At 37.6% G+C, this 26,021-nt stretch overlaps 1 protein-coding gene across 3 annotated transcripts in view; it reads right to left on the reverse strand.

Moving 5' to 3' along the window:
• Positions 1 to 2,995: 2,995 nt before the first annotated feature.
• LOC106883913 (organic cation transporter protein) overlaps positions 2,996 to 26,021 on the reverse strand; it is a 40,811-nt gene continuing 17,785 nt past the window's right edge. For 2 of the 3 annotated variants that reach the window (XM_089358485.1, XM_089358484.1), the window contains exons 4-11: positions 24,543 to 24,697; positions 20,556 to 20,727; positions 19,526 to 19,738; positions 17,327 to 17,553; positions 12,807 to 12,988; positions 7,715 to 7,878; positions 5,861 to 5,940; positions 2,996 to 3,096 (exon numbers count right to left, since the gene is read on the reverse strand). In XM_089358485.1, coding sequence (XP_089214611.1) covers positions 5,862 to 5,940; positions 7,715 to 7,878; positions 12,807 to 12,988; positions 17,327 to 17,553; positions 19,526 to 19,738; positions 20,556 to 20,727; positions 24,543 to 24,697 — 1,192 coding nt within the window. In that variant the 3' untranslated portion in view covers positions 2,996 to 3,096; position 5,861. Of the gene's footprint in view, positions 3,097 to 5,860; positions 5,941 to 7,714; positions 7,879 to 11,709; positions 11,878 to 12,806; positions 12,989 to 17,326; positions 17,554 to 19,525; positions 19,739 to 20,555; positions 20,728 to 24,542; positions 24,698 to 26,021 lie in introns of those variants that run through there. The other variant, XM_089358486.1, reaches the window with a different exon arrangement.

Raw genomic sequence — 26,021 nt, forward strand, 5'->3', positions numbered from 1 at the left:
GTTGTTATTATAAATGTGAGGTAGTGATATCCATGCTGCTATGAGGAAAGAAACCATTGTGCTGTGGAGTCTCCTCTCAGAGGACGAGTCTAGAAGAGTAGCCATCGAATAAGATATGTGGAATGGTGAGTGCAAGTCGGTGTTTTTACATGATCAGGTAAGCCAAGAACTTGCATGAAGTGAGGTAGCCAATTGCACATAGCATCCACATCTAGTGAGAAAATATTAGCAATGGTAGAAGGGTGATTGATGTGGATCTGAGATGTTCAGGTTTCAAGTCATTATTGAAATAACCCTCTTTCAATTTATGCTGGAGGATTCTGTTCATCTATTTAGATGAAGAATAAGATTCTTTGGAGTCTGATGAAGTACTTTGAAGGGACAATAGTTGAGTGATAAGGTGCTTAAATTGAACCCTTAATCCAACCCTCGCGGACAAACTAAGGTGGCCGGTCACTGGCAAAGGTTGGGTGGCACATTTATGGGAATCATCTAGACACTGTTTGGATGGTCATCAGGATTTGACATGGTTTAACATAAGGGGTGAAAAGTTGCACTGTGGACATACTTTTCTCTTTCCACTGTCCAGTCTATCCTCTTATGTTCTTGTGGTAGCCATTGTGAAATGGGAAAGGTGGACTTGGTCAGAGCTTGACAGTTGCTCTTCCACTATTCTGTATTACTTGTTGCGTGCATCGAAACATGGTTCTTGGAATGTGTGTGTGTGTGTGTGTGTGTGTGTTGTAGTGGTGTAGTGGTTATATTGTTCTTGCTAATTGTATTGTGGTGGGTGTTTAGCTTCAAATCAATCCCCATCGATCTTAAAATCAAAGACATTTTCTTTCAAAGTTTTCAATAATCTACAATCCCCACATCACATGTTTCTATTTGAAATGGATTTGCTTATCCTCTTCATACTATTTATTATTGTTGTTGTTGTTGATGGTTGTGTTTGTGTTGATGATACCCAAACCTTAACTTCTCAGACAAACATCAGAAAAGTTAACCTTGGCAGATCCTCAACAGGTTTCTTCACATACTTAACTATTACGAAATTATTCTAGTTATATTATTATTATTATTATTATCATTATTATTATCATAAGTATTGTTGTTGTTTATGCTGTAGTTGTTGTTATTATTATCATTATTGAGTGAGAGAGCAGTGCATGCCATCAAAGTGACACTAGGGTAAAATATACAATGTCCTTTATACTCATCATGACTACCAGTCCGATAAGGGTACACCAGGCACATACATCACAATCATATGTGCACGACATGGGGATCTCATATCAAGATAAACAGTGCATGACCTCGCAGGTGGGACCCTGTTAGAATTTTCTTCAGGTCGAGTAGCCCATCCTGCTCAAAAGGTCCCTGAATAAAGTTTGTTTAAGGATGTTGAGCAAAACACCCATGTTTCCAAAGGTGAATTATCCAAACCCCACAGGATTCCTCTCAACACATGGCTATAATGCTCTCCCACTACTTTTGCTCGTTATGAGATGCACATATCATCAGTCACCAAGGGACATGCTCAACTGGTTAAGGTCAAACAACTGACAAGCATATCTGTGGTATTAAACAGAATATTTGGTGTAGCCCAGCTTTTATACCAAGACAAAACAATGTACATTATTATTATTATTATTATTGTTATTGTTCAGTAGTTTTATTTTTATAACGTACTTTCACTTCACTACTGAGCGCAGCTCTGTGCCTTGGGTATGTGCTGTGGTTTGCTGTGATGCTCTTATGGTTACTGTATTGAAAGTGTTTTGCGTAGGATGTGTGCAGTGTCCAGTAGTGCAATTTTCTGTATGTTATATATATTTGTAAGTCCTGGTGTTTTTGTTATGTATTTGTCTGAATATTTTTTTATTATACCTAAGGCACCTACTATGATAGGAATTGTTTCTGTTTTTAGATTCCACATTCGAGTTACCTCTATTTCCAGGTCTTTGTATTTTGAAAGTTTTTCCATTTCTTTTAGGGAAACGTTGTCATCTGCTGGTATTGATACATCAATTAGAAAGCATTTTTTTCTTCATGATCTTTGACAACTATATCTGTCCTATTGACCTTAATTTCTCTATCTGTGTGTATTGGCATATCCCAGAGTATGGTTGCTTTCTCGTTTTCTGTGACCTTTTCTGGCGTGTGTTTATACCATCTTTTTTCTGTTGTTATTCAATAGTGTTGGCATAGCTTCCAGTGTATATTATTATTATTATTATTATTATTATTATTATTATTATTATTATTATCATTGATATTATTATTATCATTGTTGTTATTATTATTATTATTATTATTATTATTATTATTATTATTATTATTATTATTATTATTATTATTATTATTTTATGTTTGACTTTTGCTTTGCATTTGTACAAGTTGGATCCAAGTCTCACCCAGAGACCTCAAGAGACAACAAGTTAGAAGTTCATGTTGGTGTTATGCCTAGGGTACCATATATTTGGATTTGTACATAGTGTTGTTCTAGAGAATGTTTAAGAAACCAGAAGAAAATTATAAGTTTGTTTTAAAATTCGAGATCACATAGACAGTATTTTACGTATTATTATTATTATTATTATTATTATTATTATTATTCATTGTTGTTATTATTATTATTATTATTATTATTATTGTTATTATTGTTATTATTATTATTATTATTATTGTTATTATTATTATTATTATTATTATCATGATTATTATTATTATTATTATTATTATTATTATTATTATTATTATTATCATTGTTGTTATTATTATTATTATTGTTATTATCATTATTATTATTATTATTATTATTATTATTATTATTATTATTATTATTATCATTGTTATTATTATTATTATCATTGTTATTATTATTATTATCATTGTTATTATTATTATTGTTATCATTGTTATTATTTTTATTATTATTATTATTATTATTATTATTATTATCATTATTAAATCAAAATTAAAAGAAGAGTACCATTGTCATCTAGTGAACGATATTTCAACATATTATTATGATTATTATTATTATCATCTTTCACTTTCGTTTCCATTTGTTGCTGAGTGTCTTCCCAACACCTAGAACAAAGAAACTCACTGTATACATTGGTAGGCCATCAAAATAAACACATCAAAAGAAAGACAGGAGAATAAAGAAAAAGATGAAAAAGAGGAAAGAAAGACAATAAAAGGGGAAAAGAAAAGGAAAGAGCAACAATGTTCTTCTCAATACTTGTGACCAGTTAAGACAATCTTTGCACTTCCTGTAAGGGTGGTAAGCCAGGGATCATCTCCAAGTCACTTTCAGTTCCCTTTTTTAATCATTCCAAGTTCTCCTACAATCACTTGTATTCTAACCATCTTGAGACGCCTCATTTTTTCCGATTTCAATCAGCAAATCTTTATATTTCCTGAGCTTATCAAGCTTTTTTGCAGAGATATTATGACCCCAAGGTATGTTCATGTCAATCAGTAAACAGATTTTATTGTTTTGGTCTTTCACAACACTATCTGGTTAATTAGCTTTGATGGTCTGCTCTGTACATACTGGAAAGTCCCAAAGGACCGTTATGTTTTCTCCCTCAGTTCCAGCCTCAGGATGGTGCTTATACGATTTGTCAGCAGCTTTGATTTTATAATGCTGACATATTCACCAGTGTGGATATTGACCAACTCTGTCATGTCTAGTTACTTGGAACGTAAAGGCAGACGAAATACTGCTAAGCATTTTGCCCAGCGTCCTAGCGTTTCTGCCAGCTCACCGCCTTCAATACATCCTCTTCTGTAATGTCAATGTAATTGATGGTCGCCTTTTTCTCTTGTAGGTTAGAGGTGTTGAAGAACTCATTAAGTCTGCTTATTTTCATGTTTTCTAGTGGGGAGGTGAAAACACTTTGGAATTGTTTTAATTAGTGATTCATTTATCTTCTTGGGGTTTGCAGTTAGTGAGCCCTTTTCATCAAACAGTGGCCCTATCCTGTATCGTACTGAAGCAGACTCTTTTGCGAACTTGTAGAAAGCTTTAGGGCTGCTTTTTATATTTTCCACCGCCCTGGCTTCTCTCTTCTTTTCCTTTTGCATGGGAGAGTCTGATTTTATTCTCAGTCTCTAAGAGCGCCATATACATACATACATATTTTTTTATCAGTTTCAGCCAAATGCTGCGGCTATGCTGGGTCACCACCGTTTTGCTAAACTGTTGTTATTGAAAGACTCCTCTGATATGTGGCATTTGGTGAATAAAGGAGTTTGAAGTCACTACCTTCATTTGCACCTCTTGCCATGAGGTAGGTTCATCTCAGACTCTCGACAGGAAGAGGTCCAGTTTTGATTTAAAAACACCTACATCCACTTTGTGTAGGTCCCTCAGGCTCTTTGGGAGAATATTAAAGAGCTGTGGGCCCCTGAAACTCAGGCTGTTGCAGTAACTGGTCCTGAAGTGCGATGGCATTACTGCGATCTTTGGCACTATGCAGAGTTGAGTCTTTCTGGTATTGGTGTAGCTTTCAATGCCAAAATTTGGCACAATTCCTTCCAGGATCTTCCAGATGTATATTACTGCATATCTCTCCTGCCTTTGCTCCAAGGAGTAAACTCTTAGCTCTTTCAGCCTTTCCCAATAGCTGAGTTGTTGCAATGAGACGATCTTCTTTGTGAAGCTTTGCTGGATTGCTTCAAGGTCTGCCGTTAATTTTACACTGTTGGGTGACCATAGCTGGGAGCAATAGTCCAGGTGGCTGAGGACGAATATCCTCCAGAGGTCTATCATGGTTTCCTTCTCTCTGGTTCTGAATGCTCTCAGGATCCATCCAGCCTGTCGTCTGCTCTTTTTCGCCATCCTGATAACGTGCATTTGAAAAGAGGTATCAACACTCATGTCGATACCCAGGTTCCTCACTGATTTAGGCTCTGGGATTGAGATCCCCTGTGGACCCGTGTACCTTGTAAGTTTTATATTCAGTTTTGGACGCTGGTAGCGCAGGGCTTGTAATTTTTCAGCATTCAACTACATATTATTGTCCTCAGCCCATCTGTAAATTGAGTCCAACTCCTGCTAAATGTGTGCAACATCACTAGGGATCTGTATTTTCTGCGAGACTTTCGTATCTCCTGCGTAGCTAGCAAGGGTGGCTATCCGTGCAGCTGAGAGCATATTTGAGAGGGCCATTATGAAAAGCAGTGGTCTCAAGGCAGTACCCTGTGGCACTATTTGTCTTATATATATATATGATTATAAGGAAAAAGATTTTCTCCAATGCATAAACTTCACTTTGAAGTGCTCAAGATATTCAAACCATTGGCGTTAGAATAATGTAGAAGTAAGAAACAAATTTAGGCAAATCAAGTTCACATATTCATTGATATTTCTTAAGTCCTAGACCCAGCATGCACAAATTTCTCCAAAAGTATATTCAATACATCAAACACATCAAAAATATATAGATATAATATATAGAGTAATACTTTTGGAGAAATTCATGCAAGTTGGATCTGGGGCTGAAGAAATATAAATGAATATGTGAACTTGATTTGCCTAGATTTGATTCTTATATATATATATGTGTGTGTGTGTATGTGTGTGTGTGTGTGTGTGTATGTATGTATATACATGAACACACACACACACACACACACACACATACATATATATATACATATATATAAGCATATGCCTTTACAATCCTGTAGTGCATGAGTATCATTTCTTGTGTTTACTTTTATGATCTATCCATCTGTCTATCTGTCTATCAGTCAGTCAGTCTGTCTGTCCATCTGTGTGTGTGTGCTCACATACATACATATATACATACATACATGCATAAGTATATACATACATACGTACATTAAGAGTTTATATCCTCTTCAGGTTGTCTCGGTTTCATAGGGTGAGTTTCTTCCTTTAGAATTGCATCCTTTTTAGTACTGGAAGGGAAAAGAGGAAAGAGCCAATCAGGCATTTAGCAAAATAATGTTTAATATTTGAAATATGATGATAATAGTGATGATGATGATGAGGAGGAGGAGGACGATATTGCTACAGCTAGTGATGACGATGATGATGATGATGCAGATGATGATTAAGATTCTTATTAAATCAATGATGTTGTTATTTTTGTGCAAACCTTCCCTTCCACTGCTGGTGCACCTGGGAGTTAGCTAGTTTTGGCTCATATCCATTCAGGTATCACTGACTCACTCGTTTTCCCCTCCTCTTTTCACTCCTACAGTGTCCACCCTTTATTGCCTTGCACTAAACCCCAGTGGCATTGCAAGGGCAGCCAACAAAAGGGGTAAAGCAATCCCATTATGAGTAAGTGGGGAAAACGGGTTATTTAAAATTTTTTATCAGTTATTTCTTGTTTCAAACATGAGACTATGGCCAGGCTGGGGCACTGCCTCAAAGAATTGTGTTAACCTCATGAGGGGATGCTTTCATCCAGGGAAGTACTGGTTCAATACGTAACATTTTGGGGCAATTAATTTCCTTAAAATAATAGGTATATATAAAAACATAGTTTATATTCATATATAAGTTTGCTATAGTGAATCCATAAACACATATAAGACATCCATTGGTATATATATTTTTTCTGAAGTTCTGCTCAGGTCATATGAATTTAATATTTAATTAATATTCACTGAGTATTAATTGAAACAGCTGTAAGGGATGATAATTGATTAGTTGTTAACAATAAACAATTCTTAACTTCCCAATCTCCATTTCTTTTTCTTCTTCTACACACACACACATGTAATTTGTAGATCCAATAAAGGTAGAATCATCAAAAACGTACTATATCTATACATACATACAACAGGCTTCATACAGTTTCTGTCTACCGATTCAACTCATAAGGCTTTGGTTGGCCCGAGGCTATAACAGAAAACACTTTCTCAAGGTGACATGCCGTGGGACTGAACTTGGAACCATGTGCTTGGGAAGCAGACTTCCTACCAGACAACCACTTTAATTTTTCTTTTGGAATCTTGTGTCTCTAAGAATTTTGAGTCCAGAGCAATTGTCCTTTGGTCTTGCCCATGCTACAGCACTGCTAACCACAACAGTTAATCTTTCCTCTCCAGGACATTGATCTTCTGGCACTTTCTCCCAGTGGTCATTGACTTACAACTCAACAAGAGAAATTCTAACGGCATCAGAGTTACCAAAGTCGAAGAGTTCCACAATGGACATGAGATCAGACCCTTACCCAAACAAAAACTGCCACCAAGTGACCCTGATTATTTCTGACTGAGGAAACCTAGGGTCAAAAGCATTCCAGCCTTAAACGACCTGTTTTGTTTTCTGACCTTTGTGCCTCAATATTCAATATGTCCTTCCTTTTTCTTTCAGGTGACAGGGTGTAATTTCTAGCAAGTCGAATGATCGATTAAAGGCTTGCTTCTTGGTTCATAATGATGATGATGATGATGATAATTACTAAGTTGCTGATGGTAATGGTTATGATGATGATAATGATGACAACGATGATGATGATGATGGCAATGATGTTGACAATGGGGATGATGACAATTACATTGGTGATGGTGATGGTTATGTTGATGAAAACGGTAATGATGATGATGATGATGATGATTATACTGATGATGATGACAATCATGATGCTACTACTGATGGTGATGATGATGATGGTGGTGGTGGTGATGATGATGTTTAAATCATATGAGAGACACCTACGTTAACTCCAGTTCTCCAGATTTGGTCACATCATTGAAGTTGTCCATCATTTTCCGGTTGTTTGTTTCAGGTAACAACAATGACAATAGCCCCGCGATTATGGAAAGTGCTCCCATAAGAATCATTGGCATTATTCGACCAACCTTGCCAGAAACCAAATCTGACTGAAAAAAAACAGAAAAAGAAACAGCAATTTAAAAATATGTTTTGTTTATTTTGTTGTTGTTGTTGATTAAACCCAGATCATTACTGAACAAGCATACTTATGGTCAAAGTTGTTAACACCATGTCCATCCTGTGCTAATTTTAGCATATATATATAGGCGTAGAAGTGGGTTTATGTTAAGAAGCTTGCTTACCAGCCTCATGGCTCCAGTTTCAGTCCCACTGTGTGGCAACTTCGGCAAGTGTCTTCTATTCTAGCCTCAGGCCGACCAAAGCCTTGTGAGTAAATTTGGTTGACAGAAACTGAAAGCCCGTCCTGTATATATATATATATATATATATATATATATATATATATATATATATATATATGTGTGTGTGTGTGTGTGTGTGTGCATGTATGTATGTGTGTATGTATGTATTTGTGTGTCTTTGTTTATCCCCTCGGCAGCGTTTGACAACCAATGTTGGTGTGTTTACATCCCCATAACTTAACAGTTCGGCAGTAGAGACCGATAGAATAAATACTTGGCTGACAAAGAATAAGTCCTGGGATTGATTTGTTCGACTAAAGGTGCTCCAGCATGGCCACAGTCAAATGACTGAAACAAGCAAAAGAATAAATGAAATCAAGAATATATATGCGCATATATATATATATATATATATATATATATATATATATATATATATATATATATATATATATATATCATTTATCTTTTGTTTCAGTCATTCGACTGTGGCAATGCTGGGGCATCGCCTTGAAGAAAGTTTTGTGGAATGAATCAACCTCAGCACTTTTTAAAATCCTGGTATTTATTCTGTTGATTCCTTTTGCCAGACTGCTAAGTCATTGGGATTGTGGTGGTCTACGTAGCTAGATAGTTGAATGATCTCCCTTGTAAGAAAGATTATAGAGTAACCTCCCTTTTCTTAGTTTCTCGAAGCATCTGTGTCATGAGACGTGGTTTTTAATTATTCAAGAAGCTTAGCGTTTCTCTTGGAAGTTTCTAGAATGGCAAGCATTCCATTAATAAAAACAGCTTGCTAAGCCAGCTTTTCACTTCTTAGTCGATTAGACTTAGAGCCATTCACGTCATTGCTATGTCCGTCTATTTCTCTATACCACATGACTGAAAGCCACCACTTAGCTGTTATTTCTATCTTTCCTATCTCTTAACTTTCTTGCATAAATTACTTCATTCAATTAAATTCTATATTTTGATTCCATTTATCGTCATCGTAATAAATATATAGGCCTTGAATTTATTCTTCATCTCTTTATGAACTATTGTAATAACATACATGCAACCACATCAACACCTTTTACTGACTATATATTTCCACTTCAGGATGTAAACTCACCAACACTGGTTATCAAGCAGTGGTGGGGGAGAAGCACATACACAAAGACACACACACACATATAGATATATACGATGGGATTCTTTCAATCTCCATCCATTAAATCCACTCACAAGGATTTAGTCGACCTGAGGCTACAGGGAATACACTTGCCAAAGGTACCATGCAGTGGGACTGAACCTGGAACCATGTGGTTGGGAAGGAAGTTTCTTACCACGCAGCCATTCCTGCACCTATAAATATATTTTCTAATTCTATATATTTATATATTTTCCACTTTTTGCATTTAGCTTCTCAGTTCTTGCTTGTGATGTCTCATGTACCAGTCTCCTGATCTTCAAAGGGAACAAACCCTGTTCTCAGAGCCTAAAGATTACTTGGAGACACAAGGCATGTTCTGAAAACCTGCCTAGACATGTGTTTCCATTGCAAGAAGCTATTAGTAGCTCATACCTTAATACTGTGTACATTAAATGATATATCGATGGGTTTATATCATCCAAAGTCTTTTATATTTTTAAGAAGGTAGGTCTTGATGTGAGGGAAATTTAGCTACTATTTCACACAGTTCTTCAGTTTTTCTTTTTTGCAAGGGGAAATAGTTACAACAGATTGAACAAATTTTGTATATACTTATATGAACACACCAGGATTCCTTTTAAGGGCTAGAAACTACTTCAGCCCTTATCAAATGCTGATCCTTTCAGTACAAAGGTAGCATTAAACTCGAACTGGAGTGCTGTTATGTCTGCTACACAAATATTAGGTTGATCTGAAAGTAATGGCCGACTTCAGAAACATAATTTTATTCTGGAAAACTTAACAATAGAAATGTCTTGATTAGTCTCAAAGTATGAGCCGCAAACATCTGTGCATCTCTGCCATCGATCAACGAGATTATTTATGCATCGTTGATAAAAAATTATTGGCTTTGATGCTAAGAAACCTTTGAAAGCTGATTCCACCTCTGGTTTGGACCTGAAAGTTTTATCACTTAAAAACACGTTTAAATGCTTTAAAAAATGGTAGTTAGTGGGTGAAAGATCAGGAGAATATGGAAGATATGGTAAAGTCTCATATCCCAAGTCTGTTTCTGCAGCGTCATTCTGGTAACATGTGGCTTTGCATTATCATGGAACAGAATTTGGCCGTGCCGATTCACCAATGCAAGTCTCATTTTTGGCAAGTGAGCATGCATTTCAGTGAGTTGATTGCAGTAATGCTTTGATTGGCTTCCACAAAGCTGTAAAGGACAACACCAATTGCAGACCACCAGACAGTCACCATAATCTTTTGCCGATGCAACTTTGGCTTTGGGAATGAAGCCATTGGCCTGATCGTTTACGGTTGTCATAAAGGATCCACTTTTCATCACAAGTGACTATTCGGTCAAGAAAAGGATCATTGGTGTTTCACAGAAAGAGCATCGAGCAGACTTCAAAACGCCAAACTTTTTGATTTTCACTGAGCTCATGAAGTAACCATTTATTGAACTTTTTCACCTTACCAATCTTCTACAGGTTGCATGAGACCGTTGCAATACCGACACCAAGAGCCTGAGATATTTTTCTGACTCTTTGACGTGGGTTTTGTTCATTAGTCGCTTTCATTTGTTCAGTGTCAAGACTGCATGACCTTCCTCTACCTTCTTCATTTTCAAAGTTCTCACCACCATTAGGGAATTTCTGAAACCACCTTTGTACTGTGAGATCACTTGTGGACCCCTCTCCCCATGCTCTGATGATATTGGCAGCAGTTTGGGAGGCATTGTGCCCAAGCTTGAACTCATGCAAGAAAAGTAAGCGAAGGTCCTTTTTTATCATGTTCATAATTAAGGATGCCTATGATTCAAGAATGTTTCCTGTCTGAAATAAGTAGAAAATCATTAAAGAGTATACATCAATTATTAAGTATGTCGAAATTTACCTAAAATATAATTAAAATACAATTAAAGAATTGCATTTGAAAACACAACATTTAGAGTGGCCATTATTTTCGGAACTACCTAATATAACATCTACAAAAGAAAGCAATGGAATTGGTTGGCAGAAATTCACCAACCATTAGTTTCTGTTGTTAAGATCAACAAAACTATGCAGTCATGGTTGTGTGGTAAGAAACTTGGTTCCCAACCACACAGTTACAGGTTCAGTTCCACTGCATGGCACCTTGGGCAAGTGTCTTCTATCATAGCCTTGGGCCAGCCAAAGACTTGTGAGTGGATTCGGTAGACAGGAACGGAAAGAAGCTTGCCATGTATAGACACACACACACACACACACACACACACACACACACGCACACGCGCGCGCGCACATGTGAGTGTGTGTCTATGTTTGTACTTGTCCCCACCACTGCTCGACAATCAGTGTTGGTTTGCTTATATCCATGTAACTTAGCAGATCGGCAAAAGTCACTGATACAGTAAATACATCTTTATTATCATCATGTAAAGTCTGGTCTCCATGCTGGCTTGATACGGAGCTGGCTAGCAGGGAGATGTCTGGATTCCAAATGTCGGTTGTGGCATGGTTTCTGCGGCTGGATGCCCCCAAATAATAAGCACTGGGGTTGATTCATTCAACTGAAATTCTTCAAGGCAGTGCTGCAGCATGGCCACAGTTTAGTGACTGAAACAAGTAAAAGATAAAAGATTAGTCTACAGAAACACTATGTCTTCTTTCTTCTTTCGTTTCCAATGCTACAATGTTTTCCATTTTGATTCGCTGACTGTAACCCCTATTCCAGATATCGAGCCAAAACATATCCAAGTCAGGCACCAACTGCATCAGTTTTACCCATTTGGGAGATGGCATTCAAAGAAAATGGACAACTTGTATTCTTCACTGATTAATATATTTTGAAAATAAATCGTTTTGATACCAACTTGCTGCAGACCATAACTGGTCCTATGAAACAAACTTTGTGTTTTACGGTGGTCATCAAAATTGCATGTCATTTTTAGGTTCCAAGCAGCAGCTTAATAACGTTTCAAATTTTGGCACAAGGCCAGCAATTTAGAGGGAGTTCGGGTAGGTCAACTACATCAACCCCAATATCTAACTGGTACTTATTTTATCGATCCCGAAGGGATAAAAGGCAAAGTTGACCTCAGTGGAATTTCAACTCAGAATGTAAAGACGGACGAAATGCTGCTAAGCATTCGTTCCAGTCTGTTAATGATTCTGCCAGCTCACCACCTGAAGTAGCAGCTTAATAATGACAAAGTTATTTCATTAAATTTCTTCGTTATTTCAAAATTAATTAAAACAAAGGTTGTTTATTTCAGAAATGTGGTAAGAAAAGGCTCAGCTAGTTTACGAAATTCTTTGAAACAAATACAGTGTATTTCATCCCAAATACGGTAACAAAAGGTTTATAGCCATTGTGCCTGGTCTGACGGATAATATTTCCTTATTCGTATGTTGTTATGTAAATCCATGGAAAGATAAACCTAGCTCTGTCTCTTTACTAGTTGTGCTGGTCCCACGATTGGTGGACTAACAAAAAAGGTGAACAACAAAACAAATACGAAGTCTGAAAGAATCTAAATACTTACAACATTGAGAGTGTAAGGTGCCAAAGCGCCGCCAAAACGTGCAAAGGTGGACAAAACCCCCAATGCACCGTTTCTTATACAAGTTGGATATAATTCCAAAGTGTATAAATACACAATTCCAAAAGTTGCAGTGATAAACAAACGGCCTAACATCGAACTGGCAGTTAACATCCATCGATGGGCTGAAAAAGAAAAAGATAAAAGACAGAATTCTTAAGTAAAAAAGGATAAAAACCCTTTCCGGTATTTCACAGACATGTGGACTCTTAATATAATTCTCAGGTAAAATCAAAATGACTTAATGGCTGACTAAACTGTACATAATTTCAATATGTGGGCTTCTCTACAGTTTTCGTCTTCCCAGTCTCATTCAGAAAGTACAAGCCCTCACAAATTGTGGGTTGGTGCCCAGCATGCTGGAAGCCCACTGGGAGTGAGTCACTCCTTAGCTTTTGTTAAAGCCTGTCTCTAGAAATCCCCTTGAAACCTAGGCTATGTCTCTTTCAATAATTGGCAGAGACTTGGTCAGTGAATCCTCTGCGATGGTCAACAAACAACAGCAAGATGAGCTGTTATGGATCACACTATCCCAAAGTGTGTGTGTGTGCATGTGACTGGGGATCACATGGGAGCTTGTGTCCCCACTGAAACTAGGAACAAGAAACTCCTGTCAGAGCTGGTTCAATCCATCCCGGATGAATGCCACAGCAAGTACAAGTAGGCAAGTAGAAAGTATGGGTTGAGCCAAGGTTATGAAAATGACATTAACTCAGCATGTTACACAGTGGGATTGAACCAGGAGCCATGGGGTTGTGAAGCAAGCTTCTTAACCATTTGACCATACGGAACATTACATCAAACCCACTGCTTGACTGGTTCTTTAGTCTTTTGATCGTGAAAGAATGAAAGGCAAAAACGACAATGTGAGGATTTGAACCCAGAACACAAATCGGAAGAAATACCACTAAGCATTTTGTCCGGTGCAGTAATGATTCTGCCATACAAAAAGAGTTTGGATAAAATAATGGAAACACCGGATTAAATGGAAGTTTTATTATTCAATAATATGACACAATGGCTGACTAAACTGTACATAATTTCAATGTGTAGGCTTCTCTACAGTTTTCATCTCCCTAGTCTCTCATTCACAATACCGCTTGGTGGCTAACCTTAAAACACAAACATCAGTGTTGAGAGAAAATGTTTAATAAAAGGTTGGAACCAAAGGTGAAAGCCTTTCGCCCGGAAGGTGGCCTGTGGTTGAGCAGCACTGACCCGGTCATCACCCAGTGACTACTTATACACAAAGCCAGGGGCAGAGAAGAAGATGGGATAAGGAGGCAAACCGAACGGTAATTGAATGCTGGATCAGGAGTGAACTTACGAGAAGGGGATTCCGACAACACATGGAAGCAAAATGGAATGAAATAAGACTCTTCGAAACAAGTGAGCAACGGCTGCCGGCCAGGCAAGAGCAATAAGAGCAAAAGGGTGGTTAACAGATATGGAAATTGAAGAGACAAAAAGGAAAGTAGAAGATAGAAATAATACTTCACCAACGGATAACGTTCCCAGTGAGAACAGAATGGCGGCAGTGAAGACGTAGAGCAAAGTGTAAATGTAAATGCATTCTCACTAAATGAAGCAGAAGTAATAGGAAGAGCTATGTCACAAGAATACGATGATGACCAGCAAGACATAATGAGGATGCTGTGCTGATATATTAGAGAAGACCAGAATCAAGCACCCCTCAATCTGAGGTACATTGATCGACGTCAGCTCAAAGTTGAAGCCGAAAAGATAGATTCAGTCCTTGGGCTATTCCAGATAAGAAATATAACTGAAACTAACAAGATTACTTGGGCTGCAGCTATTGTTGCAGCATATAGAGTTGGATACAAAAGAAGAGAACGTAAAGAACCATATTGGCGCAGACGAATTTGTGAGAAACAAAGTTAAAAAGACGTTTAGGACAAGTTGATAGGTGTAGAAGAGGGGAATTGAAGAAGGAAAGCATAAAGAAAATGCTGGAAAGAACATATAGCATAAGAGATAAAGGGTAGGATGTGATATTGGAAGAATTGAAACAAAGAATAGGAGCAATCAACGCAAAACTGGAAAGATATGACTACAGAAAAAGACAGTTCAGGCAAAACAGATTGTTTGAAGCAAATCAGAAGAAACTGTTTCAGGAAGTAGATGGGAAATTACATGTAACAATGATACCAGATGCAGAGGAAAGCAGGGATCTGGAACCAACCTGTAGAGCATAATGATTAAGCAGAGTGGCTGCATGAAATCCAAGATAGGTTAAGAAATATAGAAGTCCAAATAATAAAACAGTTAAAAAATTCCTAAATTGCAAGAGTCGAGGACTGGATGGGGTCCAAGGTTATTGAATGAAGAAGCTGAGAGGGCTCCATGAAAGGATAATGCAACACTTAGATGAGTGGTTGCAGGAAGGCGCAGTACCTACCTGAATGATTAAGGGAAAGACATTGTTATGTGTTAAGGATCCTGAAAAGGGGAATGTTGCATCCAACTTTCGACCAATAATATTTATTTCGCTAATGTAGAAACCAATGTTAGGTGTTTTGGCTGGTGAACTGTAGAGATACTTGGAAAGAAGTGGTCTGCTGCCTATTGAACAGAAAGAGTGCCGAAAGAGAGGCCGGTGAACGAAGGATCAGCTCTTAATTTGTAATCCAATTTTCAGGAACTGCAAGAGAAGACATACCTGAGCATGGCATAGATTTACTATCGCAAAGCATACGATATGATAACACACTTCTGGATAATAATGGAAATGTATGAAGTAGCAGAAAACAGGAGAGGCCTGATATGGAATAGCATGAAATGCTGGAAAACGGAATTGACAGCAGGGAATCAATGTATTAGGAGAGGTGAAAATCAAGAGAGGAATCTTCCAGGGAGACAGTGTCCCACCACTGATCTATGTACTGAGAATGATCCCTTGAATGAAATACTACAGAAAACAAAGTTGGGGTATGATCTGGGAAGAGGTAAGCGAAAACTGAACCACTTGCTGTTCATGGACGACCTGAAGCTATTCACAAAAACTGAGGCAGAACTGGACAGCCTAGTCCAGTCTGTGTAGATTTTCGCTAATGATATTAAGATGGAGTTTGGACTCTCAAAATGTGCTATGATGGGGATGAGACGACGAAAGCTTGTCAGGACAGAAGGCATATGATTGCCAAGTGGTGAAATGATGAAGGCAATTCAACCTCAATCCAGCTATAAATACCTGGGAATACTTGAGGCAGATGGAATTAAACACCACAACATGAAGGAAAAGACAAAAAGAGAATACTTGTGGCGAGAGAGAAAAATATTGTCCTCAAAGCTGAATACCAGACACACAATTTCGGCAATAAACACGCGCGCAGTCGCAGTAGCTCGGTATGGTGCTGGGATCCTGAAGTGGACAGAGGAGGAGCTAAAGGAGATGGACAGGAAGTCAAGAAAGCTCCTAACGATGCGTGGAGCCCATCATCCACGTGTAGACACTGATCGTCTATACATGAAGAGAATAAATGGAGGAAGGGAACTAATAAGTGTGGAAGACTGCGTGCGTATCGAACTCGAGAGCTTAATGAGATAACTAGCCCAAAGTAAGGAAAACTTGCTAATGGCAGTTAGGAATGAGGGAGTATTAAAAGCAGAGGAAAAAGGAATAACAAAGGAAGAAGAACAAAAAGGACATGAAGAAGAATTACACAGGAAAGGCCAACACAGTCAATTCCATGTAACCACAACAGAAGTTGCTGGAAAAATAAGTGGGATTGGCAGAAGAAAGGAACGCTAAAAAAAGAGAGTAGACGAAACCATTGTCCATATGACGAACGAATGCCCTAGACTTGCCCCAAACCATTGCAAGTTGTGGTGACATGATCAGGTAGCGAAAGTGCTACATTGGAAACTGTGCGACAAGTGGGGGCTAGAGAGAGGCAAGACATGATATGAACACAAACGGCAGAGAGTGACGGAGTCGGAGACTTGCAAAACCCTCTGGGATTTTCCAATCCAAACAGAACAGGTGCTAGAGCATAACAGATCGAACCTAATGATGGTAAACAGGATGCATCACATGTACTTTATAGTTGATGTAGCATACCCCTTTGACCCACGAATAGTCAAGAAGGAAGGCGAAAACATATATAAATACAACCCTTTTAAGTACGAAATAGACCAGCTATGGAAAATGAAGAAGTTGAAGATAGTGCCAATTATTGTTGGGTCCTTGGGAACAGTATCAGAAGGCATCAAAAGGAATATAAAGGAAATCAGAATAGAGTGCCCAGAAGAACTGTTACAAAAGGTTTGCCTCCTTGGCACGATCAGAATAATCAGGTAAATATTAGATAGCTGTAAAGACTGGATAGCATGGTACCGTAGGTTGTAGGTAGCAAGCCCGCTACGCATGCAAAATACCAGAAGTTCCAACAAAACCTGTGATAAAAAGAAAAAAACAACAACAATAATAATGATTTGTTTACCTTTAGTGCCAAAGAGTACGGGAAATATTCCAGCAATACACATGACTCCAGCCAAAATCATCAGGCTGGAATACAATTTTCTTCTTCCAACACGATTTAACAGAAGGATGCACAGAATGTAGGCTGGAAACTCGACAACCGAATTCAAAAAAAAATTCATATAGAGATTGCCATACAATTTGTCAACATTAAGAGTAAGGCCGTAATATACCATGCTCACAATCATCCTATATAAAAGAAATGAAACATTTTATATGAAGTACAAAAATGCACAAATATTGCAGACCAAACCCTGGTTAGATGGCTACGTACTTTTTAGAGAGAATTATGATAATTTGAACATTGAGACCAACAGCAAGTAGAGTTATACAACTAACTGTCTAATATAGACAACTAAGACAACTTAACTGAGACAGAGTTAGCCAATGAGAGCCAGTTAACTTTAGTGTGTTGGATAAATGGTGAGTAGATGGTTTGTATGTATATGTGGCTTTTTTAGTTTATGCGTGCATGGAGTGTTTATGTTCATGGAGTGTTTATGTTCATGGAGTAAAACGTATTTTGTGATAAGCAGAATTCACTGATTTGTCTGTAGTCTCTGACACTTGTTAGCCTACGGTACTTCTTAGTGAAATAGTTTTCTAAATTTGATGAAGGGCCCTGCCTAAATCATCATATCCTTCCTTTTCCGCACAGCAAAGATTTACCTAAAATGGTTTGTCGGTTTGCCTCAAGGTCCCAGCAGACAAAGTAGAAAAGGTGTTGCCCCAGATGCACTGGAACAGCCATTCTGACCCACGGGGCTCACACTTGCGGATGGCTGTTTCCACCCTGATAGTGGTGAGCAGGGATGTGGTCGAGGGGCTGAGAATGCCGGAAGTCTTCACTGCCACAGGCTTGACCACAAACCTGTCAGAGAATGGCCAGCTTGTTCAGATTTAACCCCTTCGTTACCATGGTTTTGTCAAAATGTTAGTTTTGTTTCAGTTAATTTGGAAAATAATGAAAAATTAAATAAAATGAGTTGCCCATAATTAATCTGCAGTCTGGAACACAAATTAACATGAAATTCTAATGGAAAATTTCAAATTAGATCAAACAGGAAGTCTGTATGATACAAAAAGGGACATTCTCATGTGGGTTGATGATATCAAAAGGGTCAACTAAGTTTTACTTCTCATTTTATCATTCTTTGCTTTGCTCTCAAAAGAATTCCTTTATTTCATCTTCATGTAAGCATCCTTGCACACTTAGTATCTTTGATATTCTTTCAAGTTTGACTCCACATGAATTTCTTGCAAGAAAACTTCCACGAATATCTGCATCATTCTGATCAATCTAGGTACATGCATGGCTGTGTTGTAAGAAGCTTGCTCCCCAACCACATGGCTCCAGGTTCAGTCCCAGTGCGCGGTATTTTGAGCAAGTGTCTTCTACCCTAACCATGGGCTGACCAAAGTCATGTGATTGGACTTGGTAGACGGAAACGGAAAGAAGCCCATCATATGTGTATATACTATTTTGCTGTATAGTGTGTTTCTTTTCGTATCTGTTATGGATCTTCTATAAGAATAAAGCTGTATACCTTAATTTGCCATTTCTATATACGAAGACCAAGAAGAAATATTGTGAAACAGAGTTTATTTTAGTGAGATACTTATTGAAATCACCTGAGGTGACACATCTACGCCGACTGATACACCTAAACCAGATGTACAGAATCCCACCCATGTGGGACCGATGCTAGTTGGGTCGAAAGAACTGTAGTGATTAATAAACATCCTCCTATCCTCCATATTCCGTTTCTCTCATTTATCACACACACACACACACACACACATATATACACACACACATCATACATACATACATGCATATACATATATATATATATACATGCAGATATATATATATATATATATATATATATATATACACCTACGTGTATATGTGTGTCTTTGTGTATGTATTTGTATTCACCACCACTTTACGACCAGTGCCGGTTTGTTTATGTCCCTATAACTTTAGGGTTTAAAAGAAACCAATAGAATCAACATCAAGCATAAAAAATTCTGGGGTCAATTAATTCAACTAAAAGTTTTTCAAGGCGGTGCCCCAGCATGGCCGCAGTCAAATGATTGAAACAAGTAAACGATGAAAGATGAGTACACAGAAAATGGTAAATGTAATATCACTCACCAGTTTAGCATCAAAATTAGGGTCCGTTTTAGAAGCTGAGGAATGGTAAACATTTTCCAGATTTCTACTCTTTTATTGTTCGATGAGAAAATGTTGACGATTTCTGTTTGAGGCAAAACTGTTTTATTCAGTTTGGCGATGTTGCTAAGAATTATGTTGGCGTCTTTTGTTCTCTTTTTATTGAGGAGCCATCGGGGAGATTCGTCTAGGAAACTTGCAAATAGAAAACGGAAAGTACAACAACAACACACTCACATATATATATGTACACACATGCACATACATACACATTCACATACATACACTTTGGTAGATAGATTGACATTTGTTCATGGTGCCATACACTGAGACTGAACCCAGAACCATGTAGTTGGGAAGCAAACATCTTACCGCACAGTCACGCCTGCACCTATAATGTTAATAAAGATGTTTAAAAGTCAGGTGAAGCCTGTATTTGAAGCTTCTTAAATTACCCGTCTCTAAACATCGAATGCTTTTGCCCCAAAAGAACTGATTGGATTCAAACAAAGGTACAGGTGTTAGATCAGAGTTTTCCTTCCCCTAGAGAGATATCTAAACAAAGACTAAGGGTTCCTCACCCCCAGCTGTCCTTTGAAGTGTTTTGTTTCTCATCCTGGAGGGTGTCCGACATAATCACCCACCTCACCCTCACTCTCCTTCCGAAGCGAGCTTGTTAGGGTTGCAAGTTTAGCGGCCACCAGCCTATGTGACAGGTTGTACATACATGCACACATGTCCACACACACACACACACACACATGCGCGCATACACACGCAGAGAAATCCATCCATCTACCCACCCATAGATATAGATATATACATCTATATACCCGCACATACTTAAATCCATCCATATATATATAAACCCATACAATCATACGTACATACATGCATACATTGATACATACACTCAGCCATACTTACATCCATAGACATGCATACAGTCACATAAACATAAATCCATTGACCATACACCCATATATGAATGCGTACACACATGCCTACTTACCAGAGATAGGCGATACCGAGCACCAGTGACGGGATTGATATTATGATCATCAAAGTCCTCCAGGTCCTCACAAAATAAGTCAGCAGAGAAAGGATCAGGTATCCGATGGTAAACATCATTTCGACGGCAATGGAAGATTTCATTCTACTGTCCACCGAAGACACTTCAGAAGCTAGAATTTGAAACAATGATGACAGCAATAACGAAGATGATAATATAAAAAGGGGATATATAATATACATACATACATGCATACATACATACACACATACATACATACATACATACATACATACATACATAGAGAACATTAGCTCGCCGGGCAAAATGCTTAGCAGTATTTCATCTGTCTTTACGATCTGAGTTCAAATGCTGCCGAGGTTGACCTTGCCTTTCATCCTTTCAGGGTCGATAAATTAAGTACCAGTTGCGTACTGAGGTCGATCTAATCGACTGGCCCTCTCCACCAAAATTTCGGGTCTTGTGCCTAGAGTATAAAAGAATAATACATACATACATACATACATGCACACACACACACACACACACACACACACACACACACACACACACACACACACACACATGTATAGTAAGAAGAAAAAAGGAATTAAAAAATCCAGGCAGATGTCAATAAATCACTCATCTTTAACTGAATTTGGTTAACAATATCCAACAATCAGACACCAATAAATGCAAGTAGAATACACATCCAACGTAATTCCTCCTGGATGACGAATGGATCTAAATAGCATTTAGAAGAGTTTCAAGAAATTCAGAGTATTAGACAACAAAAGTAGGAATAGAGGAAATCACATTTTTAATTGTTGAATTCACCAAAGAAAGCCGTCGACCGTTTCTGTTGTATCGCCATATTTGAATTCAGGAAATATTCAAATTAATATACCCAAAAATGCATCAAGGCACCTTGGGCAAGTATCTTCTACTATAGCCTTGTGCTGACCAATGAGTTGTGAGTGGATTTGATAGATGGAAACTGAAAGAAGCCTGTCGTATACTCATGGACACTTGAAGTGTACAGACGTGGCTTGCTTCCCTCTGCCACAGTCAGTAGGAAGCTGTAAAGCTACAAAGCCAAACTGACCGTTTAGATATATATTTGTAACCACGAGTTTACCTACAAACTCGTAGGATTTTTTACTTAGCTACAAATTATACCCTAAACAAACAGGCAAATAACCCCCAAACTCTCACCCATAAAACAGAATATATCTATATATACACTTCTTTTATATACTTCTTTAATATCTTCAGATAATCAAAGCCTCACACACATAAGAAAGAATATATACATGTATCTGAAACAAAACAAAACCTAGAGAAAAAACTTTTGAAATATAACCCCAAATGTAATTGGTAGAACTGTATACATATTCAATCTCATGCGGATGTCTCGTGTATAGTTCTGCAAATTATATTGCCAAGACGATCATACTGAAGAGTTGTGAACAATTACGTAAGTGGTGACAACGAAATCGGTCTATGATTAATCATTATATTTTGTATCTTTTCATTTGTCTTGCTCGCTTACGTTCTGGTGTTTGCTGAATTTTCTTGAGAACAATCTTTTCTTAGTGGTCAGACCATAGGTGGTCTACTTCTAGCAAAATGGATGTCCACTTAGTGGTCATACCTCTTATATGTATATAATATAATTTTTCTGAATCTTCAGATTTTTTCAATATGCTAGGCCACTGGTTTCAAATTAATATTAATCAAATTAATATTCAATTTTTCACCCTTATTATTTAAATATATATATATATATATATATATATATATATATATATATATATATATATATATATATATATATATATATATATATATGTGTGTGTGTGTGTGTGTGTGTGTGTGTGTGTGTGTGTGTGTATATATATGTGTGTGTGTGTGTGTGTGTATATATATATATATATATATATATATCTAGAGAGAGAGAGAGAGAGAGAGATAGAGAGAGAGAGAGAGAGAGAAGGAAGGAGGGAGGGAGAAGAAACAAGGCTAAAACAACATTATAAGAAAGCACAAGATCTTCACCTCAAACGAGATAACACTGCACCTAAAATTGAAGCTAGTAAATTGTTATATTATGGCAATTGCACTTTTGGTGGCAGAAACTTGGTCAAAGTTGTGAGTAGTGGGGGAATATGATAGAAGCCTTTGGGAAGTGGATTTTCCCAGAATAAAAGCAAGACAAGCTGGAATGAGAGGGTAACAAAGACTGTAATACTAGAAAAGCTGAAAATCAAAAGTCATCGATTAGCGCAGGAGTGGCTGTGTGGTAAGTAGCTTGCTTACCAACCACATGGTTCCGGGTTCAGTCCCACTGCGTGGCATCTTGGGCAAATGTCTTCTACTATAACCTCGGGCCGACCAAAGCCTTGTGAGTGGATTTGGTAGACGGAAACTGAAAGAAGCCTATCGTATATATGTACATATATATGTGTATGTGTGTTTGTGTGTCTGTGTTTGTCCCCCTAGCATTGCTTGACAAACAATGCTGGTGTGTTTATGTCCCCGTACATAGCGGTTCGGCAAAAGAGACCGATAGAATAAGTACTAGGCTTACAAAGAATAAGTCCCAGGGTAGATTTGCTCGACTAAAGGTGGTGCTCCAGCATGGTCGCAGTCAAATGACTGAAACAAGTAAAAGAGTAAAGAGTATGCCATGAATCATTGCTCAAAATCATCCTGACTGAAAATGTGTAGGGAGAGAGAGAAGGAGAGAGAAGGAGGGACAGACAGACAGAAAATGAGGTCATCAAAGACGTTTGTGGACTGACGATGTCAAAGAATGGACTGGAAACAAAAGCCTGGCTGGTTGTATGCAAGTAGTACAGCATAAAGGGAGCTGGAGAGTTTGACAAGTCGATCTCTGGGCACAGGGAGTACATCTGGGAGACGTTTTCTTATTGCTGAATCACTACCAGAACTTGAGAAGAAATTTCAGGTGTGGAAGCAAGGTCTGGAATCAATGGGCCTTAGAGTTAGTTTAGCAAGACCAAAGTCCCAGTAAGTAGGAAAACAGGTAACTCTCTAATCTCTTCAGTGAGATGGCCCTGTTCCATATGTAGAAAAGGTGTTGGTAGAAACTTTATATGGTATGCCCAGTGCAAGTTACGGACATATAAGAAGTGCAGTGGTATTACAAGAAGGTTAACAGAGAAATTAGTCTTTGTATGTGGCAGATGCACAGGTACAATAAACACTGAGAATTATAAAGGAAAGAGATACACTCAAATGTCCTTAGAAGTAGTCGATAGCTTCCATTACCTAGGTGACTAAGCAATGGAAGAGGAAACTCTGAAAGGGCAGTTGCTAGAATATGAATGATCTGGGTAAAGTTCAGAGGGCTGCTACCTTTGTTGGTTACAAAGGGCCTCTCTCTCAGAGTGAAAGGCAGATTGTATGATGCTTGTGTGTAAAAACAGAGGACATGTAAAGGCTTGAAAGAAATGAAGCTAGTAGGCTCTGCTGGATGTGCAATGTCAGTGTGTACATACAAAAGGGTGAAAATGTCTTAAGCGAAAAATTGGGTATAAAAGGCATCAGTTGCAGTGTTCAAGAGAAGAAACTTCACTGGTCATTTGATGTATATAAACTGTGAAGGGAAGCTGTGGATGAGGCAGAGCCAAGAAGACATTGGAACAGAAAATGCTATTTGCCAACATAATGTGGCTGTCCTGAAAGGGACAATGGTACTGCTGTTTTAACCCTTAGAAACATTGTTTCTAGCTGGCTATACGACACAAAAGCTCTGTGTCCTTATATCTTTGAACAGAGAGTTCAGCAACCAAGGAGACAGATAGTGTGTCGTATAACTAGCTAGAAACGATGTTTCATTGGGCTAAAACAACAGTAACATCGTCCCTTTCAGGACAGCCCACATTATGTTGGCAAATAGCGTTTACTTTGCATTCAAATTTAAAAGTGGACATTTATAGTATTTTATTGTTGTTTGCTTACCAAAGACAACCGAAGGAACGTAGGATCCAGCACCACCAACAGCAGTGATAAAACGTAACCCATATATGGTATAAATATTGGAGATTAAAGCCACTGCTATTCCAGTTGACCCTTGCAAAAATAAACATACAATTATCACTTTCTTCCGACCAAATCTGAAAAAGATTAAAGTGACAAACTTAAAATTCATCTGATTAAATTCATAAGTAAATAAATAAATATATAAATTCATCAGCAAAAGAGACCAATAGAATAAGAAGCAGAATTTTAAAAAATTAAGTCCTGGGGTCGATTTGTTTTTAATTAAAAACCAATCAAAGCAGTGCTCCAGCACGGCCACAGTTAAATGGCTGAAACAATTAAAAGAATATATATAATGTACTGATAGAAATTTCAGCAAAGCAAGTAGCCCATCTGGTGAGAGATAAATATTATTTACTTAAAGGACACAATACATGTGCCCTTTAAGCGCTACTAATAGTTTAACACAATGAGAAATACTCAAACATACACTTTGGGCGCAAACCACAAATGACAAAGAACTAAAAAAATTGAGTAATAGAAGAAAGGCAAAAAACTGTATATAAAAAAAACGTAGAAAGTAAAAAATGGAAAATGAAAAACGGAAAACGAAAACTAAAATGTAAAAATAAAAAGTAAAAATTAAAAGAGCTATTCTCCTTAGACCTTAAATGAAAAGGCTGGAAAGATATCAAGTTAATCAGGAATAGGCAGAATTTTCCAATTCTTCAAAATATATTTATAGAAATGCTTGCAACCACTGAAAGTTTCTGAGTTCAGAAGAGAGTTAGGAATCTTAGATCTGAACAAGATCGGCGCTCTTTCAACCAAACAAAGCCTACATTTATTCAATCCATTGACATAAGGTATGTATTTCTCAATTACTTTCCATTTTATCACATCTAGTGCTTCGTTATCTTTCAAACTCCATACGTAGCTAGCCAACTTAGTAGCTTTACTTTTCTCCCTTTGTCGGAAGGAGGCTATGTGATTGGCAAAGCAATTTTAAAATTCACCTTCACATAATCCAATATAGGTCCTCTTATCCGTTGTATTATTATTCAGGGTTGCAGTAACTTCTGTCTCATAATTCATAGATTTAATCATACATCATTGGTCAAGTGGCCAGAATCCTGGGTCGCCACAATTGCAACTGGATTTAGGCTTTTGGTATTGACCACATGTCATGATACTCTTCATATTGGGGCAGGAACTATATGATTTTTTCACAGAACGCCTATTAAATATTTTCCTGTATCTGTGAGTGGCTGGAAACTGTTTATCTAGGAGAGACAGGAATGTTTTATCTATGTTAGTTTTTATACTAAAGGAAAAAGGAGGGGAAAACCATCTAATTTTCATTGGCTTATTTTTAGGTTTCTTATCATTATTATTCTGATTAATACTAGAGGGGTTTTGTATTACTTTAACTTTGATGCCATTAAATCTATTTATTTT

Source organism: Octopus bimaculoides, chromosome 10 (assembly GCF_046866305.1).
Source record: "Octopus bimaculoides isolate indiv1 chromosome 10, ASM4686630v1, whole genome shotgun sequence".
NCBI lineage: Eukaryota > Metazoa > Mollusca > Cephalopoda > Octopoda > Octopodidae > Octopus > Octopus bimaculoides.